This window comes from Astatotilapia calliptera, chromosome 2, assembly GCF_964374335.1.
Source record: "Astatotilapia calliptera chromosome 2, fAstCal68.1, whole genome shotgun sequence".
NCBI classification, from domain to species: domain Eukaryota; kingdom Metazoa; phylum Chordata; class Actinopteri; order Cichliformes; family Cichlidae; genus Astatotilapia; species Astatotilapia calliptera.
In genome coordinates this window covers 31,657,531-31,679,985 of record NC_137423.1, presented here as the reverse complement: position 1 = coordinate 31,679,985, position 22,455 = coordinate 31,657,531, and the positions used below count along the sequence as shown (strand labels likewise).

Below are 22,455 nucleotides of genomic sequence, written 5' to 3'. Positions count from 1 at the left end.
GAATACAACTATTCTGTCAAACGGAATGAAGTCTGTTCCTTCTAATATATGTTCCAAGTATTTGATTCCACTCCAATCAGGGAAGTTAATCATATTATTGTTTTGTAATATGTCAGGGTTGTTCCAGATAGGTGTATGTTTGCATGGGATTAATGAAGACTCCGTCATTTTTAGGAACTCCCACCATGCTGTCAGAGATGCTTTTAAAGCACTCATGTCGTTTGATGTTTGAGCTGATAAACTGTTGTCGTATTAAATGTATTTTCAGCTTGGTATGAAAAATTAACCACATATGTGCTGAATCAGTTATTCTATGTGATCCCGTATTGCAGTGACTTTCCTTTAACCTCCCAAGACCCGGACTCTTTCATGGCATGCATTTTTAATTTCTCTTTGCTGTTTGGCCTGATTGGGACCTGATGACTGTAAAAAGAAAAAGAAGAAAAAGAATTACCTGATTTTTTTTATTTTATTTTATTTTTTACCTGATTTTTGTTTCTGCGAAAAATGCAATCCACATATGAGGAAATTCACAGTGGTAGTATAAATTCCTTGTAAGTGGATATCAGGCCCCTGAAGAGCAAAATTTAGTATTTTGGTCTGGACAACTCAAAATGTGATGTCCACATATGTGGACCCCAGGTCCTACGAGGTCAAGGGCTCTTTAAAACTTCCATGCGCCATGCTGGAGGACATTTGCATGAAAGGAAAGACCAGCATGAATGTGTGTGGCGTAGTGACTTTTCTCCTCCCCTCAACAGGCGGTAAACTAGATGGGAGGGAGAAGTCAAATTGAAGGGGGAAGTGTGTGGTGTAACCGAAGAGAGAAAGGGAGAAAAAACGTGGACTTACAGGCAAGGAACATCAGTCTTCAACCAGGAAGAAAGGGAGAGGACAGAGGGAGGGGGAAAAGTTTTATTTAGGGGACTCGGGCTCAACTTTGCTATTAGGACAACAATTAGTTAAAGTTGAGCTTAAATTCTTATTTTGTTATTCAATAAGGAACCTTTATTTCGAGCCCCTGTGAGAGGACACACAACTGAAGTAAGTATATGATGTTTACTTACATTTCCACGTTTTGCCGCTGTTGTGTTCACGAGTTTAGTGTTATATGTAAAAAAAAATAAAATAAAATAAAAGACGTAAGCGGCGGCTTGAAACAGCAGGAGGAACAATCGACCTCTGATACACGTGGCATGAGATGGACAGTGTCAGCTTTCACGATACAGACCAAACGCTGCGTATTAAACTCACAATATGTGTGTGTGTCCACGTGTGTTTGTGCGTCCGTGGCCTGGTGAGGGGAGAAATGGCGCAAAGTACGGGCGCTCACAAAGGGAGAGTAAAAATGTGAGAATCGGCGCGAGCGGCAGATGTTGAGAAAGTTTCGGAAGTGACGATTAAAATGTGTACAATACGCTCAGTGAAACCTGAGCCTTCATTTCACGGAGCATCGGAGTCCTGCCTGTTATGACTCATTTATAATATTTATAAAACCCCTGGGAAGCCATAAATGCGCACAAATGTCTTAAGTTAGGCGTTTGTTTTATTATAGCCCAATTACAGCATAACAGGGGCGGATCTAGAGCGGTGGCATGTGGTGGAATGTGCTGGCATAGACCCCTAATGCCACCCTGGTTTTGCATATGACAGTATTGCATATTAAAATAAGATTGCATTAACACTTTGAGCCTAGCTACAGATAACCTAGCTACAGTTAACACTAAATATAAATTCTAAAACTGAATATATTGCATAGTGTACCCCTCCCCCACCATTAACACACAAAATTTTTCTTGTTTTCAGTAGCAACCGATGCTTATGATTGTGCCAGAGACTGTATTGCCTTGTGTCACATGCTATACAGTACATCAAATCAAAATCACGTTTTATGTAACTGAAATGTTTAATTATGTGGGCTAAAGAAAATAAGTAGGCTATAGACGAGATTTATATGAAACATGTATACTTACTGCATTTGAATCTTTTTAACCATATGTAACACCTGGAAGAAACTTTACATTGGGTAGTAGTCTGATGAATTTGTTGTGCATTTAATGTATGAGTTATTAAGTTGGTTTATGTCAGTCAGTGAAAACTTGCTGGGATGACATGATGAAAATCTTGTTTGCATCTTGAAAAACCAAAAGTTGGTTGGTTTCATTGATGAGGAATCAAATAAAACAAAATAAAATGACAACCCCTTAAATTAAAGAATATAAGAAAAATGGGGAGAACGATGGCTGAAGCAACTGTATGTTTAATACGTGTGGATTTTAAATGCAGCATGTCCCCAAGTCACTGGGTGTAGCCTCTAACACCCAGTCTAAAGCATCAAATAGAGCAGAGCTCCCCATTTCTCTCAGAACTGGGGCGCTGGCGTTCATAATCAGTGGATGTTTTTGGGTGATTAATGGTCACAAAACCCTTGAAAAGCAGATTAAAAATAATCTTGATCTTTAAACAGCCTAATTATATATTTGTTTCCCTTTATCCAGCCAGTATGCCTATATTTTATGTATTTATTGCTCGTTTGCCTTCTTCATTTATTTCTTAATTGTGTCACGCTTTGATGGGATCTGGAGGCCAGGGGAGAACTCCAGATTTTGACATTTGGAGCAGCACATGAACGCGTCTCCTCTTCTGCCCTGCCTGGTAAGCGGAGGCTGACTGTCACACCCATGGAGAGACAGCTGCTCGCCGGCCGGGCAACTTTTGGACTCAGAACAGAGAGGCCCAGGGCTTTGTGGTTTATTTTATTTGGAAACATTTTTCCTGCGGTTCTTTTAGTCCCGCAGAGTTTGATAAACACGTCTGGTCAAGGTCATCTATATCACCAGCAGGGAAAAAAAGAGCATGGCTGGAAGTAAGCAGCAACAGGGAGACTTGAAAGTAAGCATGATAGGGATAATTGAGCCTATATGTTCACTCAGTTGTTGATTGAGAAGGAAGGCCCTGTTCAATAATTCAAAACCCATTAAAACCCCATCCGCTTATCCAGGCTGCCAGTGGCAAAGAGGAGTAGAGTAAGTCCTGAAGTTATTGCATCATTCAGCTGCTACTGCTCCGGTATTTCAGGAAACACCCTCCTTTTGTGGGATTTATCCCAAAGCAAGCTTCACCTGCTTTAACTTTAAAAGCACACACTTCACAGTGTTGTGACAGGGACTCACAACTGCCTGCCAACAACACAAAAAGCCGGGCATTCATGTTTTAAGTTGTTGCCACATGTCTGTCATGTGTTGACCTTCCTGCACGGTAACACAGTAGCACTCCTGTTCCCTTTATTGACAGCGTGCAGTTTACTGCAGTAGTAACAGGCACCTGGAAATGGGCGGAAAAACGGTGACGAGGGATGTGTGATAAGTAGTAGTTAGTCCGAATGGATCCGTGCCCTGCATCAGTTTGTGTGAAAGCGAAGCAGATGACACCACAGCCTTTTTTTACAGTAACAGACATGTGTTTGTGATACCAAGAAGCCATGAACTCCCATTTTCATTTACTGCTTTGCCTCCTGAGCGATGTGTGTGCACGATATTTTCATGCACACACATATTTCACCATGTGTGTGTTGATGCCCCTAATTCAGCCCCCGCGGTAAATCAAATACATGTGACTGTAACTTGTATACTTAGACCTTTAATGGTCTCTGTGTTACTTTAACATTTTAGTTTGTATATGTGGAAACTCTGACACTACTTAGGAGTTACTGATTTTTTTAAATAATTTAAAAAATTTTAAGTTAATGACTTTTATGGACTTTAAGTGGCTGTTTTTTAGAGTTAAATTTTGTGCATAGTGTAGTGGTGTATATATGTGCTTGACAAGCAAAAGGTTGCTGGCTCAATTCTAGCCAGAGACACAAATCCTTTCAGGGGCCGTGTCATGAAGGGCAGCAGGTGTAAAGATTAGCCAAATCAATCATGTTTGACTTGGCAGAGTTACATTTGCTACCTGCTGTGGTGACCTGTTCTGACAAGGAAGCAGCTGAAAGTAGGAAAGTCATAAGCGCAACAATGAAAACTTGTATGTTCAACTCCTTGTACTCATTTGACCTTTGAAGTTAATGATATACGCTAAAAGATTTTTTTAAAAGTGCACATTGAGGTTAATTAAACGACAGATTTCCTCAGCGAGATACTAACTAGGTTAGGCTGTCCTTACTTCACATCAGCTTTGGCTGAAATTAACAAGATTTAGATTTACGCTAGATTAAAGAAGTAATGTGTGCATATCGACAGACACCCTATCAGGATCATCAAAATAGCAGTTCAGTTGTTGACTGTAGCAACAGCTAAGCAACAAATTTTTATCTGTGTACAGTTATCTCTTATATACAAGGACACATGGGATAACTGTAATGGTTGGGGTTTTTTTGTTTGTTTTTTTCCTCCAGGCTAAAAATAAAATACAAAGCATATATGACACATCATGCAGGATCCAAAGGGGAAATGAACTCCTTCCTTCATTTTTGCCCTGTGATTGATAGCTGGAGTCTGTTTTTATTATCATTTATAAATTTGGTTGTAAATGATAATAAACTCTATGGACAGAAAATTTGGTTATCATTTTGCCCTTTGATTGATAGCTGGAGTCCGTTTTTGTAAGCAGGTGGATCTCTGACACATTTTAAAAGCTCAAATATGAACATCTTAGGCCTTTGTAACAGTGGATCTAATAACTTTGGTTCTCTCTGGCGTGCTGGGTGGATAAAACAATCGGTTTGAAAATGGTAATGGATCGACAACAAAATTCCTAACTTAAAGATGATATGAATGGTTGTAACTCAAGTGTTTGTAGAAGTTTGGCTAAAAGTTAGCCTCTTTACTGTTTGTGTGCTCAGACTTAATTAACGGGTTAATGTGTGGATTGGGCATTTACACGACAGCGTGAATAAGCACCGTCTTCTGCTGTCACCTCATTGTTGAGTGAGTGTGTGTTGAAGGGGTTTTTGTCGTGGGGTGTCAGTTACAACGAAATCCCGCTTTTCAAACACTCTTTTCAGCACAAAGGCGGTTCAGCGGGCAGTGGATAATCGCATTACACACACGCCTCGTGAAGGCACACGCAAGCTTGTGAGCACAAGCGGAGACAAATCTGTCCCATTAGGGCCTCTCTGGTTCTCCTGTATGACACATGCTTAAAGGATGCCGCCATTAAGAAGCACTGAAACTGATTTCCTATTTGAGGCCTTGACTGTAGGCCTCTTCTCTCGCTGTTCCCCTCTGCCCCCTTTTGTGGTTTGGCTGCCAAATGGAATAGCTGGTCATATTTGGATCATTGCTTCTTGTTTAGATGTTTTTCATATGTGTGTTATCAGATTCATGACTGTGTTGGGCGCTCATGTTGCAGATCATTGTGACCAGTGACCTGTACTTTGTGTGTCTATGTGTGTGTGTGTCTGTGTCTGTGTGTACTTTTCAGGTGGCCGTGACTAAGATGACTTTATTTAGTCAGTCAAATCACAGCTGCTGTGTTTTTGCCCATGTGTGTTTATGTAAAAGCAGCCTGATTATCCTGTGACTTAAAACCAAAGCCAAGCTGTAGTTCCATTTGGTTTCCATACTCATTTAATCCCACTCCCCTTTGCTTTTAGATGGAAACAGCAGCACTTTAAGGTGCCACCCCAATTTCCATAAGGAAAGCAGACCAATTCAGCACTCTGCAGTGTTTCTGGGAGTCAAACTCAAGTGCTTTGTTCACAGCACAGTAGGTGAACATCTGAAGCTATCTGGCCTAGGATTTACAAAACAGTGACTCTCCACATGGACACTTATTAGATGTACTCATCAGGTTTCAAATGTCAATGTGAATGAAAGCTTAAGTTCACAGGAAGTAAATCCGGACTGGAATAATTTCACAAACCCAAAGTCATGGAAAGTGGTGTGAGTCACTCAGACTTATGGTTACAGTTTGTGCCTTTTTTTTTTCTTCCCTGAAACAACAAACTGGTTTAGCAAAAATCCTAACATTCACGTCGCTAAAGAATTTCCTGGTCCTTAATAAATATGGGAACATTGGGAAAACATTACTGAATGTTTTTGAGCTAAAACTAAATAAGGGCTTCAAGTAATTAATGTTGTTACTTCAAACTAAGACACCGGGTAATCAAACCTTTGGAGGAGGTGGTTTAGCATCAGTAATGACTCACATCAGTGTGTAATATTATTTAATAAAATCTGTTCAGCTTATTTAGTCTGGAAGTTTTTCAAAGGTGTTAAACAAATGGAAAACCCTTCGCATTTACATTGGATGCATCAACTATCTTTTTTACTTGTTAGAAAAAATAAAAAAAATAACCTCCATGTTTGCCTAAAGTCATTTCAATTTATCCTCCCCCTCCCTCTTTGTTGCTCCTCAATCACAGAGCAGCAGCGATGGCGCCCACTCTCGTCCAGGCCTACAGGAGGCGCTGGTGGATGGCGGTGACAGCGGTAATTGAAAACCTGCTGTGTTCGGCTGTGCTGCTGGGATGGGGCTCCTTGCTCATCATGTTAAAGAGGGAAGGCTTCTACTCTCACCTGTGCTCAGGTAAGATCAGAATCTCTGAACCTTGATATGGAGATAACACATCTATTAGACATTTGCATAGATTGTAAATAGAAGATAGACGTACCCAAAATACCAGCAGCCAAATTATGTGTTCGCAAGCTTGCTACAGTTTTTTGTTTTGGGAGGCTTCTAACTTTAAGCCCTGATTAAATCCTAACAGTTCACCCCATCAACAGTTCCTATGAAGGCATAGAGACAATGCTCAAGTACATTTTAACATTGGAGTCCATGAGGACTGACTCATTTTAGAAACGTCCCTTGAGTGGCCATTTGAGGAACTGCAGGTTTTAAGGCCTCATCACTTGGAATTACTTTTCGGGAAACATATGTATTGTGTTCAAATGTGTCATTGCAATCTATAAAGCATGAGATTGTCTTGTTTTGGAAATTGCAGAAAAGTCACCTTTAAGACAAGTTTAGAAAATGGGGAAAATAATGCTTAGTTTTGGAGTCAAGTCAGAGCCCACAAAAAACCTGAAAGACTCAAATAGTTCTTGAGCGATCTCTCATCAAGCCTACACACTTGTTCCCACAGAAAATGACACAGCGCACGCGTCTTTGGGTAACTCCTCTGGCCAGAAGGTTGAGGAGTGGGTCAGCTGTGTGGACCAGGAAGAGATGCTGAATCTGGGCTTCACCATCGGTTCCTTCTTGCTTAGTGCCACCACCCTCCCGCTTGGTATCCTGATGGATAAGTTTGGACCACGTCCCATTCGACTGGTTGGAAGGTAATATTGTAACATTTGAGAATGTATTTGTATGTGTGGCTCATAAATGATCCTTGTATGTTTGGCTTAATCATAAAAAAATCTTCCTTGGCACATGTGGAGACAGGAAGGAAAACTTGATATTCAATCAATTCATTTACTGGTAATTATGTTCTAGTACAAAAAGTAGATGGATCACATTCCCACAGCAGGAGCGAGAAGTTGATCCAGTTTCTGCAAATTACTGAGTGTAGGCAGTCCTCGTTTGTATGTGTGCACCTTTTCTCAGTACACGTGTAGTTAGTCTACAACCGTTCATGTAATTACAGGATGTGTTCTGTAAGGTAGAGCTTGGACTGACTTCAGAGCCAGACTCTTAGAGATACAGTAGAAGAAATAATTATTTGATGATCTGCTAAATTTTTAACTTTGAGAAGAACAGTCTCATGTTTTTATGGTAGTTTCAGTTTAATCGAGAGACATAAGATAAAAAAACAACAACACATTACATAAAAGTTATACTTGCATGAAATAAACGTTTGATCCTCAAGTAAAACATGACTTTGTACTTGGTGGAGAAACCCTTTTTGGCAAGTGCATTTGTGCATAAGATGTTTCCTGTAGTTTGGTACCACATTTGCATACGTCTCAGGAGGGATTATGACCCACTCCTCTTTACAGGAATGCTTGAGGTTTCTTGGCTGCTCAGCAACTCGAAGCTTAAGCTCCCTCCATAGGTACTTTTTTTTTAATAGGGTAGAGGTCTGGGGGTTGGCTAGCTGCTCCTTTGTTGTGTTGTATTGTCTGTATTTTTGGGGGGTTATTGGTCATTGCCTAAAGACCCATCTGTGATCCACCTTCAGTCTTCTGGCTGCGGGAAAGGAGATTCTCATGATTTTAGGGTACATGGTCCCATCCATTGGCCTCTCAGTCCTATGAAGTCGTCCTGCACGCTTAGCAGAAAAACAACCCCCAAGCATGTTTTCATTTCCTGCTTGTCTGTAGGGATGGTATTTTGTGGGTCATAGTCAGCATTTTTCTTGCTCCAAACACGACAGATCGAGTTGGTCCCAGAGGGCTGAATTTTTGGTTATACCTGACAACAGCACTCTTTCTCCAAAGCATACTCAGAATCATTTAGATGTTCACTGGAAAACTTCAGTTAGAGGTTGGGTTATCTTCAAAACAGAAGGGTAAAAAGTCACGTTACGTAAACAAACACACATGGTTTCTGCCTTTCTCATCCACAGTTTGACTTTACTTGACTTTTAAAAGTCAAGCGTGACACTTATCGGATTTGAACGTATCTGATTCAAAAAGCATTCAGGCTGTTAAATCATTGACCAACTGTTTTATAAACCAGACTTTTTATAGCTGATTTAGACTTCTGGTCTTAGTCTTTGTAGACGTTTCAACATAACCTCCATAAGTGGCTGACACCGTTGTCAGTTTTATGTGTCAGCCTCGATGGAAACTGATAAAATTTGATTTGGCAGATGACAGATTTTACACCTGAGTTCCTGTCGCAACTTCAAAGGGGTTTTGTGTCTCTAGCTGGAACGAATCAACAATCTCTCCAAGTCACCAAGCTACCCACTGTGGCGACCCCTTGTGGATAAGATGGCAGCAGAAAGTAGCTTTTTATTACTGCCGACGATGTCACCAGCAGCTAGCTACTTGGAGGTTTCATTATTTTTCTCTCTCTTTGTTGCAGCTCATGCTTTGGTCTGTCCTGTATTATGATGGCCACCTCTGCCTACAAGACCGACGGTGAGTAAAAACAGACAAGATATTAATGAGATAATCGATGCAAAATGGCACACAGGCTTTACAGAAGTCTGTATACCTGGATTTTTTTTAATCACTGTAAAAACAAACAAACTGATTTTTATCACTGATCAATAAAGTATCTATCTATTTGCATGACAAATGAGTTATTTAAAAAAAATTGTTCCTACCTGTCACTCATAACTTATAATTTTAAGCCTAATTAAAATTTAGATTAATTTTAGGGTTATATGAAAGTGTCTGTCACACTGGCTGGAACCATTTGATGTACCAGCTTGTTTATTTAAGCTGCTGTCTGTGTTGCTCAATGTTACACTTAAACCACAGAGAAAGTGACGGAGTTGCAGCTGCATCAATGTGTTTCACCACACCCTCATCTTTACACCACTTCACAAGTTAAAAGCCAACTGCTTTAGTGAATATCTGCTGCGGTTAAATTTTAAGGCCCATGGTAATTTGCTTGTTTTTGAAGGCGGTCTCCTGAAATGTTAACTTAAACTGACTTCTTGTAAAATGAAGTCCTCCAGTTTACCAAAGCGAGTTTTAATGTTTCTCTTGCTTTCTCTGCAGTCCTCTCAGCGCTCATCTTCCTGGCTCTTTCTCTGAATGGCTTCGGAGGCATCTGCCTGACCTTCACCTCCATCACGGTAAGACACACGGCTAACAGGCGAAGGGATAAGACATGCAGTCTGGCTGATTAATTGAGGGGAATAGTGTGATATATATATATATATATATATATATATATATATATATATATATATACGGCACAGGCAACTCAATATATAACCTATCCAGAGCCCTCATCAGTTGTTTCAGTTCAGTTCTTTCTGCTGTGACAAAACAAATTTCCCACGTGTGGGACTAATAAAGCTTGTCTTGTCTTGTCAACGGCCAGTTCCAGTGCAGTTGGTTTCATGTTCACATCTCATTTACTGGTATCGTTGTGTCTTTTGTGATGTTGTTAGAACAAGACAATCACTCCTCTCAGTACCAGTTTGGATTTATTTTTGGGTGGCAAAGGTCTTATTCAATGTGGTCAACTTTACAAAACCCCTAAATTAAAAGAAGGGAGCCTTTGCATGGACACCATATCTTGTATTTCTTAACAGTTGATAGTAGTATGACTGGTAATCCTGTGCAGTACAATCAGTAACATTAAATGCTATTAGTCATCTGGTAGTCAGTCAGTAACTCTATGTCCTATAATATAATTTAACACCATCTATTTACATAACTCTTTCTAAGAAAGTAGTGACAGGGTTTTATTTTTTTATTCTTCCTGGAACAAATGAGCGGAAACATTTTAGTAGCATGGTTGGTCTCTCAGCTGACAAAATGGCATGTGTTGTTCTGACTGGGTGGGGGTAAGGGGTGGTGGTGGTACGGTGTGTGATGTCCACATCAGGCGTGTGCTCTATCAGCAAGTGTGTTTTTAAAAAAATCATTGTCCTGGCAAGTATTTAGGTTGGTGCTTAGTCTTGGTACAGTGTTTTCGTCAGAGTGCACATGACTTCTACCACATGGAAAGTTTCCACCAATTGCAGCCCAAGGGTGACTACACACCCTCCCTAGTGCTCGGCCCCTTTACCTCTAATCAAAGATACTCAAGGACACATTGAGCACACATTGAGCTCTTCCTCGCGACCTTCTTCCTGCTCTCTTCAGTTTCTCCGCTCAGCAGTCAGCAGAATAATCACTACACAACCTTTTAAACTCTGCATGACTGTGCACACATGCGGATGCGCAAATGTGCGCGCACGGGGAGATGAACAAGAAACAGCTGTTTAAATGCTGAAGTTAAAGACTGACTGTGGACAGATGACCTTATCCTGGGACCTTTTTCTCTTTAAGCTTGCAAACTGCTTACGTGGGTGTTTTTACAGAAAGAAAAGCGTTAGAGGAGTCTATTATGAAACTGGATGCCATTGGGTATGAAAGATGTTTAGGGTGATATAAACCAGACAAACAGTGCAGATGTTTTAAAAAAAAAGTGTAACTTGCAGGGACCTGTTGGTGGTGACTCAGCAGGGAGACTTTTTTCTTGTTTCTACAGTGAACAAAATCGCAGCTTTGAATTTTGATGAAATGTTTTGGAAGTAGTGCAGCAGCACATCGACAGAGTGGTTCGTTCGTTCAGGTTTTTACAGATGCTGACTCATCTTTTTTTTTTTTTTTACACAACAGTGAAAGATGTTTAATTAGCACTTCTTCCCCCCCAGGTAGAGGTGTACAAAAACAACACTAATTTTAAAAGCAGAAATGAATGCAAAATTAAGAATGTAGCTACCTTTAATACTCGCATGGCTAACATTGCATTAAGGAAACAGGCATAACACATGCAGGAACGTGGAGCTCCTTTTAGTGTTAGCTCACGCCGACACAGAATGTTCTTTCAAGCCTATCAGACAAACACGGTTAATAACGCACACACACACACACACACACACACACACACACACACACACACACACACACACACACACACACACACACTGTTGAGTAATGATCAGCTGCCCCCTGTTGTTTGTCCCTGACTGACCTCCGTGTCCCTCGTTCCTTCCCTCTGTCGACACTTCTAATCAGGGTGAGGTTTACCAACACCGAGTGACCTCAATGCTGCTGCTTTTCTAAAGAGTGCAAGGGCAGACACACACAGACGTAAATTCACAAATGCCATCATAATTTATACCATGTGGTCGAGAGTTAAACAAGACCATCTCAGTCGTTTTGCGGTATTGTGCTCTATGAGTCAGTTACTGGGGGGAAACTCCCAATACAAAGCCCATCATTGGATTTTTATACAATACATAAATATAGTAATTCATTTAGACAGACATTATAACTTCAGATTCTTTAAACTGGGAATATCAGACTCCCTTGGCGGGCCGGTCTTAATTGGGATGGAAATTCTATGGATGGATTTCCTATAGAAATGTCTGTAGGAACCGCTGATGTCTTTGTCAGTAAGAAGACTGTAAAGCTGACAGAAGCACTGATGAACGTCCACATTTTATCCTCATTCTTTACAGTTTTCACATTTTCCAAAAGTGGACTGGACGTTTGACGTTGATGAAAGTTTTAACATTTTTAACTCCATAACCTTGATCAGGGTAATTAACTCTGCCTCACTTTCACAGGTACTCTTGGTCCCCCTGTGATGTCCGTACATGTTCAGTGTTATTTTGTAATAATACATTCATGTTGCCAACAATAACACAAGATTGGCAGAAAATTGTAAAATCGTTTGAAGAGATGCTGTCAATTACAACAACAGGTTAAAAGATTGTGGGTTTTATTTCAAGGAGGAGTGACATAATTGAGTTTGGTTGAATATTAAATAAAAACAACTGAACACTGGGACATTTGAGGTGCAGTATCTTGCACAATGAGCTGAGATCCTGTGTGGGTGATGTAAAAGAACAACAACAGGCGCCAAAAGCTGCAATTGTGACGCCCTGTAGTTTTCCGTTTTCTGATTTCTTTCCTTCATTAAATATTTAGTTTGACTCATTACTGTGCTCAATATGCAAACACACCTTTAGTTTTTCTGGTTTTACCAACTAATTAAAGCCTTAAATGACAACAAGGTGATTCACAGACACCTTCTTTTCCAGTGAGTCACATTGTTAGGAATGCATGAGGTCCTTTGAACGCCCTATGTTCTCTATGTACAGAATGAAAGTTTTTCTGCTCCCAGTATCATGTCATTTTTAAAGGAATGAAGCCTGGCCTGCAACTGACAATGCAAATACTTTACCACTGGCATGCGATTAGACAATGCAGCTACTTCTGTTAATCATGTTCCTTGTAATGACTGTGAAAGTTGTCAGTCTGCTTCTGACCTACTTTTAAATTTACTCAGTGAATAGAAGCAACTTCAAGGAATTGGGGGGGAAAGGTAATTATCGTACATACCCTAATATTAAAAAGTCCCCAGTCTTTATACAAGTCCACTACAGCAGGCTTTTGACGGCTTTGCTAACACTCTGAAGTTGACAGTTTGACCAAACTGCGAACACTGAGGGAGGGAGCAAAAAGAAGTCTGTGCTAATCGGCTCCAGTTTAGGGTTTCCTGCTGGGATCTCCACAGAGGGAGGCTCTGCAAATGTAGCGTTGGGAGATCAAACACAAAAAGTTTTACTCCTGCTACCTGTCTTTTTTTTTTCTTACCTTGCTGATTTTTTATTTATTTATTTTTTTCTTGTGGCTTGTCCTGTCTGGCAGATTTTGCAATCAGAATTGTGATCTGAATGTACAGTGGTGAAAGAACAGCTCTTCTTCATGTGAATTACATTATATGTGGTTTGGTATGACAATGCAGAGGCAAGACAGGTGGGGGGTGAATGCACAACTGCCGCACCTGTAAGACACAAAAGACAAAACAAACATACAGAACCTGGAACACAAAAATGAGAAAATACACAGATACATAAGCCAACAATCTTCTTATAGTGTGTGTGAGTGTGAGAATGCCCGTGTCTTTGTCACAGATGTCCTTGCTGATTTTATACTCCTATCTGTCTTTCTTCCTCTCCTTTTTTTCCTTTCCCACTTTCCCTTCTTGCGTCCTGTCTTTCAAAATTTCACTGCTCATTAATCTGCTATTTGGCCCATTCTCCCAGTGAAAGTCTTAATTAAACTCAGTGCCAAAGCCTTACAACACCCAAGTGAGTGAGCACGGCAGGAGTAGAGCCTGAACTCATTAGCTGTGGCAAGTGAATGGCTAAATCCTTTTTTTTATGTGTGTGATTTTGACCCTGTGTGTGCGTCCATACAGTCATGCGTTTGTGTCCACATCCCCCTAGCAGCATTCGCATGCATAAGTGTTGCAAGGCCCTGTAAAAAAATATTTATTTAATAGGATCTGACAGAACACAGAGGTAGAGGATAGACATTTGCACTTTCCATATTTGGTAACCTGACATCTTACAACATGAGATGCAAGCTCGGAGGGCCCCGTTTCCCACATTCCATAAACTTCCACAGCACTGCAGACCTTATGTTCATAGACGAGCTGTAATTCAGTTCTCAGAAGTGCTGAATGAGGACGGGTGTTCTTGCGGTTGTTTTTCTCCTCTCACTCAGACAGGCAGACTCTCTCCTCGAACATCCTCAGGAAAGCTTTTCTTTCCTGTTTACCTGCCAACATCTCACTTCAGTGTCAGCAACTGAAGTGACCTCATGCTTCCTCGATAAAGCGCAGGCACCACAGCTTGCACATCGTCACAGTTATGTAATCTCAGGACAGCAGACAAAATTCATACATGGATGAAAAAGCACACCTCTCACCCACACCTTCCACCTTACATCTTGTTTGGCACAAAGGCCAAAAATGTTTGTAGGAATTTTGATATTTGGTAATAACACTCCTGGAAACCCTTTTCTATGCAGCTCTGAATCCCAGTGTGTCTAAGTGATGGGAAAATTAAGGACTGCAGAATGTGCTATAAGAAATATTTATAGTAATTAGAAGGGATCTGTAATCTGTTAAAGGTACTATAATTAATATTTTTAACCAACATTTGCTCAAATAACTATGTATAATGTAAGATTAAACAAACTGCGGTTTTCTTAGCTCTACAGAGGTTTATACTCTTCTTACAAATTATTTTAGGTTTTCCCAACCCACAACTTTACTGCTTTGGTTCTCACCGCTATCTCGGTGCAGCTGTTTCCAATGAAAAGACTTGTGTACACTTGCTGATACGCTAGCAAATACAAAGCGAAGTTACACTAGCAAACATCGCTTGATATTTCACTAAGGATTTGGTGGAGAGGGTAGGGAAAGTAGAGTGAATATTGCATTTAAACGTATAGGCTTGTAACACAGGACTCCAAATAAAATGCTGATGTTGCACCATGTTGACTGGTTGTGCAAACTGAAGCAAGTTGCGTCCAAGTCAGCCGTATCAACTTTCTAAGTAGCCTAAGCTGGTGTTGTTTTCAGCTCATTCTTAATTAATAGAGGTTTAAATAACTTAAATAGATAATGATTTTTCGCATAAAAAAATTCTATATCTCTATACATCATCTCCCAATAAAAATGTTAGGAGGTCAACGTTGTGCTCCTTTATGTTTAATAAATGCTCTCTGCCTCGATAACGTCAGTGTAAGGGTGTGGAAACTGTCTGGGAGACAACAGTGGCACTGACGGCGTAGGGAGATTAGGTGACGTTTGCAGGAGTTTTGGAAAACTGTGGTCATTGGGAGAAAGAGAAAGAGAGAGAGAGAGAGAATAGTAAGCTTGTCATCCAGCACAATTAAAATCCTACACATGTGATTTTTATAATCACGATTAACCCATTTAAAACTCTAATTAAAAGGACACTTACTGTGCTACAAGCACAATAGGTCACTGTTGTGTTTGCTAAGCTCCTTGTCACTGTAAATAGGTTGACCTAATATATGGTGTCCTAGTGCCTAATGCCCACCACCTTTCCCCCCTCATGCTAGGTCAGAGGAAACTAGTCAAGTCTGAACTAGTTTGAATTTTATTTCTTTGTTTTAATTGCAAGGATAACAATGTTTCTAAGTATAGCATAATCCATTAATGAGCCATGGGGCCATGTCTTCATTTCTTCTTTGTTTTGACATGGAAACTAATATTTTTAATGAGTCTGCTCTGCAGGAAGAGAGAAGTGTTACTGGGTGCAAACGCTGCAGGCTAGAGCAGTGAACCGTTGCTGTTAGGAGCAACCTCATCAGTGTTCAGTATTTCGTCCTGCTAACACAAAGCAGACCACTGCCCTCTGCTGGCAAAATAACATAGTGAACCTTCACTAGAATAAATGATGAACTCCAGGTAGTCCATGGACCACTGTGAATGTTTTTATATGTGACCATGTCTGTTTTGTCTACATGTCCCTGTGCCTGCAGCTCCCCAACATGTTTGGTGCCCTGAGCTCCACCATAATGTCTCTGATGATCGGCTCCTACGCTTCCTCTGCAGTCACCTTCCCTGGAGTCAAGGTAAATTAAGGATATGTTAACAAATACATCGTTAAAGTTACACGCTTAGATGAATTTCTCACATAAACCGGGTGGAGTTGTAACTGTGAGTCTACTTCAGAGTGCCTTTGAAATGTTAGAAATGTTATGGATGGAGTTATAAGGCATAAACATTGAGGTACGCCACTGTAAATAAATGCATAAATGTGTCTGGATGGTTTCTAAGCACGCTCACCGTAAAAACTTTACAAGGTGATAATGTCTGTGTTGTGTTTACAGCTTGTTCTGTTTCCGCCATGTGGTTTAAAAAAAAAAAAACAGTGAGCGAGCACACCTTTAAACACAAGTGAAACATGAGTGTAAAAACATAACTTCTTTTCCCTCCCAGGCCATCTACGACGCAGGCGTGTCGTTCACGGTGATCATGTGGACGTGGGCGGGTCTTGCCACATGTGTCTTCATAAATTGTTTTGTTAACTGGCCCAAAGAAGGTTTTCCAACACCCGAAGAGGTGGACTACAGGTCTGTTTGTTTTTGTTTTTTAATATTGATACAGTAACTGTTGATGACAACCGTAACTCCGTAATTGAAACCCTCCTGTTTATTGATAACAGTAAGATCCTCCATGTTCAAGAGCCACCTTCATCTGAGCAGAAGGTTGTTGGTGAGAGACTGAGCCACCAAAACGGAGACATCCGACGCTCCACAGAGAAGCTTGCTAATGGACATGAGGTTGCACCCAGTAGGTCAACAAATCTGTCCTCTTTTCCTTCTGCAGTTTGTGTGAATGTGAATGGTGCACTATACAAGTGCCAATCTATATTGAGGTAAATAGATTGGATATAGAGCAAGTCATCTACTAAACATACTGTATGTTTTACATACTGTAAAATTTTAAGATTTGTCTTATGGGGTCTTGCTTTTTGACCCCAAAAGATACAGAGTCCCCACACATGTGTGACTGTACGGATATAGGTCCCCCAAAATGAGTAATGCAAGTGTACCCACACACACAGCCACAATGCTCGCAGTCATGCACCTTTTGTATTGTGGCCACAATAAAATTCTGTCCCATTAATCATCTTGCAACCCCTCAAATTATAAAATTGTAGACAAACTAGAAAAGTGCCTCACGTCTTGCACATGTCAGGCTGAGAACCACTGATTTATTTTGTGTGATATTACTGAGAGACTGGATCTCCCGCAAGGTTTACGGTAAAAGTTAGAAATCTGAACCACTTCTCCTGAATTTCCATCACAATCATTACAGGAAAATAAAAACACTCGTCCTCTCACAGATGCGGTTCCTTTCCGTCGGTCTGTGTTTTCTCCCATCTTCCTCTGGAGTCTGGTTACCATGGGGATGTCCCAGTTGAGAATCATCTTTTATATGGGGGCAATGAACAAGATGCTGGAGTTCCTGATCACCCATGGAGAAGAGCACCGTGAGTGTCCAACCCTCAAACACAGTCAGTATTTACAGTACTGTGAAAAACCTTTGAGCAGTACTGACAGAAATGCTCTTTATTATATGTATCTTCCAGCGTCTGGCAAGCTAGCCAAGGAGGCAGAAGACAATGGTGAGCACTGTAGTAATAAGGCTTTAAACTGAAACTTGTTATCTTTGTTATTTGGTCTTCTCTTAATTTAATGTTTTGTCTTTCAGTGGGTTTCTACTCGTCCACCTTTGGCGTGCTACAGCTGTTGTGTCTGGCCACATGTCCTCTGATTGGCTACATCATGGACTGGAAGATGAAGGAGTGTGAAGAGGATCAGACAGTCCCCTCAGGCAGACAAGAGAGGTATGTGCAGAGAAACTTGACAGATTTGGGAATAAACATTCATTTATTTTTCGCCTTTATTGGGTAGTTTGACAGTAAAGACATGAATATAGGATGATGGAGAAGGACTGACTAGACTGACGAGGCCATTTATATATGAGAAGCACACACTGTATGTTGTGATGGGAACTTCTTTGCCTGTGTCCTCAACAGGCTCACCAGTGGACCCAAAAGAGACCGTAAGATTCAGAAGGTGACAAATGCAATGAGGGCGTTCATCCTCACTAACCTGCTGCTAATTGCATTTGGAGTCTGCTGCCTCATCGACAACCTGCCTCTACAGGTAATGCCTTATTCTGTGACAACAACGATACAACAGTAATTAGTGTGATGCATTAATTCCCTGACTTTTTCCATCTCTTTTCAACCTTAGATCTTGACCTTCATCCTCCACACTATGGTCCGAGGCTTCATCCACTCCTGCTGTGGAGGACTTTATGCTGCTGTGTAAGTGCTGATAAATCTTTGTACAACACAATTACATGCAAAGTTTCACAAAAACCTAATTTTTAAATCACATGGCATTTAAGTGACGTAATAACTGGAAGAAGTGCTCATCAAAGTGAACATATGTTGAGTTTCCAGTTCATTAATACGACAACTGGGATATCACTTAATCTTGGAAATGAGACAATGAACTCTTTTCTGACCCATTTAGTGTGATTATCTAACACCATATAAACACCAAAAAGCGCGGCTTTACAGTGTGATAAAAGCAACCAGATGTGGTAACAAAAGGAGGGGGGATCCTGTATTGTGTGCCCGGAGACCACAAACTGCAACCTTTCAGCTTATGCATTGCTTTATACATTTTATACTTATTCAGTATGACATGCATAATTATGTCATTGTAGGATTGGTACATATCTGATTGTTCATTATCACCCAACATCGTGTGGGCAAACATTCAACTTGTTGGTTATGAGTGCCCTCCAGAGCCACATCAGCATGAAAACAAGCTCTCTCTGGCACTAAATCCTGCATTTCAACATAGATGTTATGTCTCCAACACTAAATCAGCTGTTTTTATTTTATGTATTGTCAGCCTATTGTCACTTGGTATTTCACGCTAACCACTAAATCTTTCCCACAGCTACCCGTCCAACCACTTTGGCACGCTGACAGGCCTCCAGTCCATGATTAGTGCTGTGATCGCCCTGCTGCAGCAGCCACTCTTCATCGCCATGGTTGGACCATTGAAAGGAGACCCCTACTATGTGAGAAAACACATTTTCTCTGCATGCCTGCGAACTTCACAATGAGACGCCCATAAAAAGCTCTCAGCATTGTTTATTGCGCCACCAACTATCCATGGGATAACTGAAATTGTAAATGAAATGAATTTGCATTTGTTAGCTACAGTTTTATACACATTAATTTCATTAGGTAATGAGTGCACTAAGTGAAGACTGAAGAGGCCAAATGGTAATCCTAAATTGGATCATCATGTTGATTCACCTCGAAATGTCCACATGACCACTCAGTGTATGTTAAAACAATCATTCAGGTTTCAAACATAATGAGTCCTAATCACTCTGATCACCTGCAAATGTTTTATCTAGAGCCACATAGTAGGTTGACATTCAGCAAGTATAATATGAATATAGCAAAAATATATATAATATAGCAAAAATATTTGAGCTTCCCTCGGGATGAATTGTACTGAGTTTGGGTGTCACATGAGTTACAAATCTGAAGACATTCCCTTCTGCTTCTTTTGTTTACTGCAGCTAACCTAGCCTGTGAACATATTAAACACTGTTATTTTGAGAATGTTAGCACTGTAACATTAGCATTTTAGCACAAACCATGACTATGCTTAAAGGAGACACTACTGTCGCAGTGTTTGCTTACATTGGTAAGTAAAATTTAGCCAAATCTTCTGGCTTCAGGCTGGTCTTAACAGGGAATTTTCCTTAAGGTTATTGTGTTAAAGCTCTCTACATGCCTGAGATAAAGAGGAGGGGCTTACAAGCCTAGGGTTCTGTTTATGGAAGCCAGATGAGGGGCCAGCCAATCAGAAAAAAGTAGGCTTTTAGGAATGCCCCCCTAAAAAAAATACAAACTAAGAGTTAGAAGGGCTGTTTTCAAAGAACAAGCTGCATAATTGGCCAGAATAGGACGCGAGAAAGTTTGAGATTTAAACTGTTGTTGTTGTTTTCAGTTGATCGGTTCTTGCTACATGTTAAATGTAATTTGATTTATATGGGTTATTGTCTCAGTTGGTTTCAAACAGTTTTAAAGTTTTCTTCCTGTAGTTTAAAAATAGTCACAGTTGAAACTGTCAATTTTAATTATGGCCTGACAATGTGAATCATAATTACAACTGTCCATCTTCCTGATCTTTCTTTCCTGCAGATCAACCTCGGCCTGCTGATCTTCTCGTTTACTGGCTTCCTGTTGCCGGGTTACCTGTTCTACCACTGCAGACAGCTGACGAGGGAAAAGAAGGCCAGAGAAAAGCTGGCTGCCAATCAGGAGATGGAGGCGCTCAACCACACCAACGCCAATGGCTGCAAACCTCACACTAATGGCTTCGCTGCTATAGATGCTTAGAGAACACAACAGCTTAGGATAGGGGGGGACAGTAGGATTAGCTATGAAATAAGCAACCATAAAGTTATGTTAAGTTTTGTTTTTTGTTTTGTTTTGTTTTGTTTTTTTAAGCTGGTGCTAGTTCTCGTAACAAACCACATCAGAAAGAATATGATATCCCACATGTTTGTATTTTAGGGAGATTTGTCATCACTTGTTTTGTTTTTTTATTTATTTTGGTCTAGGTCAAGGATCAAGTTCGTGTGTTTAAAAAGCCATGGATTTCATTTGATATCACAGTACTTGAAATACTATGATATAGTTTTCTAAGACTTATAATCATGACAATACTAGTTAACACCAAAGAACTGCTTGGAGATATTAAGTTACACTTCCAGTTCACAAGCTTGTGGGGATAGGTTAATTGGATAATCCAAATTGTCACTAGGTGTGAATGTGCGAATGAATGTGAGTGTGAATGGTTTTCTGTCCCTGTGTGTTGGCCCTGCGACAGACTGGCGACCTGTCCAAGGTGTACCCTGCCTCTCGCCCTATGACAGCTGGGATAGGCTCCAGCATCCCCCGCGACCCTGAAAAGGATAAGCAGAAGCGAATGGATGGATGGATGGACTTCCAGTTCAGTATTTTAGGACTCAACCATTTAGTTCTCTATATGGACAAAAGTAATAAGTGACTCATTTAAATAATTGAATTCAGGTGTTTCCAGTCCCATTGCCACAGGTGTATAAAGTTACGTGCCTCACCAGCTGCCTGCCTTTACCAACATTTGTGAAATAATGGGTCGCTTTATGGAATTCACTGAATTTAAGCACAGTGCTGTAATAGGATGGCTTTGTTACCACCAGTCAGTTAGTGGGATTTCTTCACTTAGATATTCCATGATTAGTTGTAAAAGGGGTTATTGCAAAGCAGAAGCGTTAAGGAACCACAGTTAATTCAGTTAATAAATGGTAAACCAAATAAAGTTATAGGGTGGGGCTATTGAGTGCTGAGGCGCATAATGTGTAAATGTTGCCAACAAGCTGACTTGATAACTCTGGAGTTCCAAACCTCCTGTCGCATTAACATCAGCACAAAAACTGTACGCCAGGAGCTTTGTGGCAGGCCAAGAAGCTCCTGTAAGTGTATTGTGTAGGTGGTCTAAAGTGTAGATTAATAGTGCTTTTTATACTGTAGTCTCCAACAAACTCTTAACAAAAAAACAAAACAAAAAAACACACACAGTAAGACACTGTTAATGCATGTGAAAAAAAAAATCCTAAAGACCTAGACGATTTGAACATTTCAATATTTATGAGAACTTCAGCTCTTCACAAACGTTCTCTGATTGAAACACACAGGCGGACACCACATCTACCTCCATTTACTTTTTCTTTTTTTTTGTACTGTCACTCTTTAACAGACTCCTTTGCCTATCCAGCATTTAACACACCCTATCCAGCATTTTCATTTAAATTAAAATACCCGAGCTGAACAGAGAGATTTCTCCTCGTGCATTTGTGTGATTCAGAGATGAAGTTTAACCAGCTTATTTTCCCCTCACATTCTGAACTCTTTTATAAATATAAACATCTATAGGAACACATTTTGTAACTTTTACAAAGAAAGAACGGGATGGGTTTTGGTAATTGTGACGCACAGTGTGTCAGTGTTGGGGACTACTTTATACTACTTTATGCACAGAAATGAACTAGTGTGTGTATAAAATGTGTATTGAAGTGTAGTTTTTATAATTTCTGTAGCATTAAAAAGGGAAGCGCTTCATTATCAGCTAATGTTATTTTGTAGCGGGCCTATTCTAAAGAAAGCTCGGGTGATTTAATGTTTATTCTGCTCAGTTTTGTATTGCAGGTAAAGCAAACGTCCTCCAGCAAATTGTCTTGTAAATAAGTGTGAGGTGTGACTTGTATTTTATGATCTGCCGCTTGCTTAACATTTTTGTGTACAGTATATTAAGTGAAGACTGAGGGGGAAGTGGCTGGGGTCAAACTTGTTTGTTGTAAATGTGATTTTTAACTTGATAAAAACACATCTAGCTGCAGCACGTAGTCTCAGCCAAT

General features: G+C 40.3%; 1 protein-coding gene across 2 annotated transcripts; it reads left to right on the top strand.

Moving 5' to 3' along the window:
• The first annotated feature begins 771 nt into the window (after positions 1-771).
• slc43a1a (solute carrier family 43 member 1a) lies at positions 772-20,666 on the top strand. Of its 2 annotated transcripts, XM_080289117.1 has the most exons (16): positions 927-1,044; positions 5,597-5,709; positions 6,368-6,531; positions 7,088-7,280; positions 8,974-9,029; positions 9,618-9,694; positions 15,927-16,019; positions 16,387-16,520; positions 16,613-16,740; positions 17,297-17,443; positions 17,543-17,578; positions 17,665-17,800; positions 17,993-18,122; positions 18,213-18,286; positions 18,933-19,056; positions 20,198-20,666. In XM_080289117.1, the coding sequence occupies exons 3-16, from the start codon at positions 6,378-6,380 to the stop codon at positions 20,393-20,395; spliced, it is 1,680 nt and encodes a 559-aa protein (XP_080145243.1). In that variant the 5' UTR covers positions 927-1,044; positions 5,597-5,709; positions 6,368-6,377; the 3' UTR covers positions 20,396-20,666. The 2 variants fall into 2 exon arrangements, with proteins under 2 accessions (XP_025998266.2, XP_080145243.1); XM_026142481.2 differs by lacking the exon at positions 5,597-5,709 and having other exon boundaries at positions 772-1,044.
• The last annotated feature ends 1,789 nt before the right edge of the window (positions 20,667-22,455 follow it).

Excerpts from the sequence above, each read along its gene's own strand:
- slc43a1a (XM_026142481.2), top strand. The coding sequence starts at position 6,378 with ATGGCGCCCACTCTCGTCCAGGCCTACAGGAGGCGCTGGTGGATGGCG. Across the intron at positions 17,579-17,664 it reads CAAGGAGGCAGAAGACAATG|TGGGTTTCTACTCGTCCACC; the intron begins GTGAGCACTGTA and ends TTTGTCTTTCAG. Across the intron at positions 19,057-20,197 it reads TGAAAGGAGACCCCTACTAT|ATCAACCTCGGCCTGCTGAT; the intron begins GTGAGAAAACAC and ends TCTTTCCTGCAG.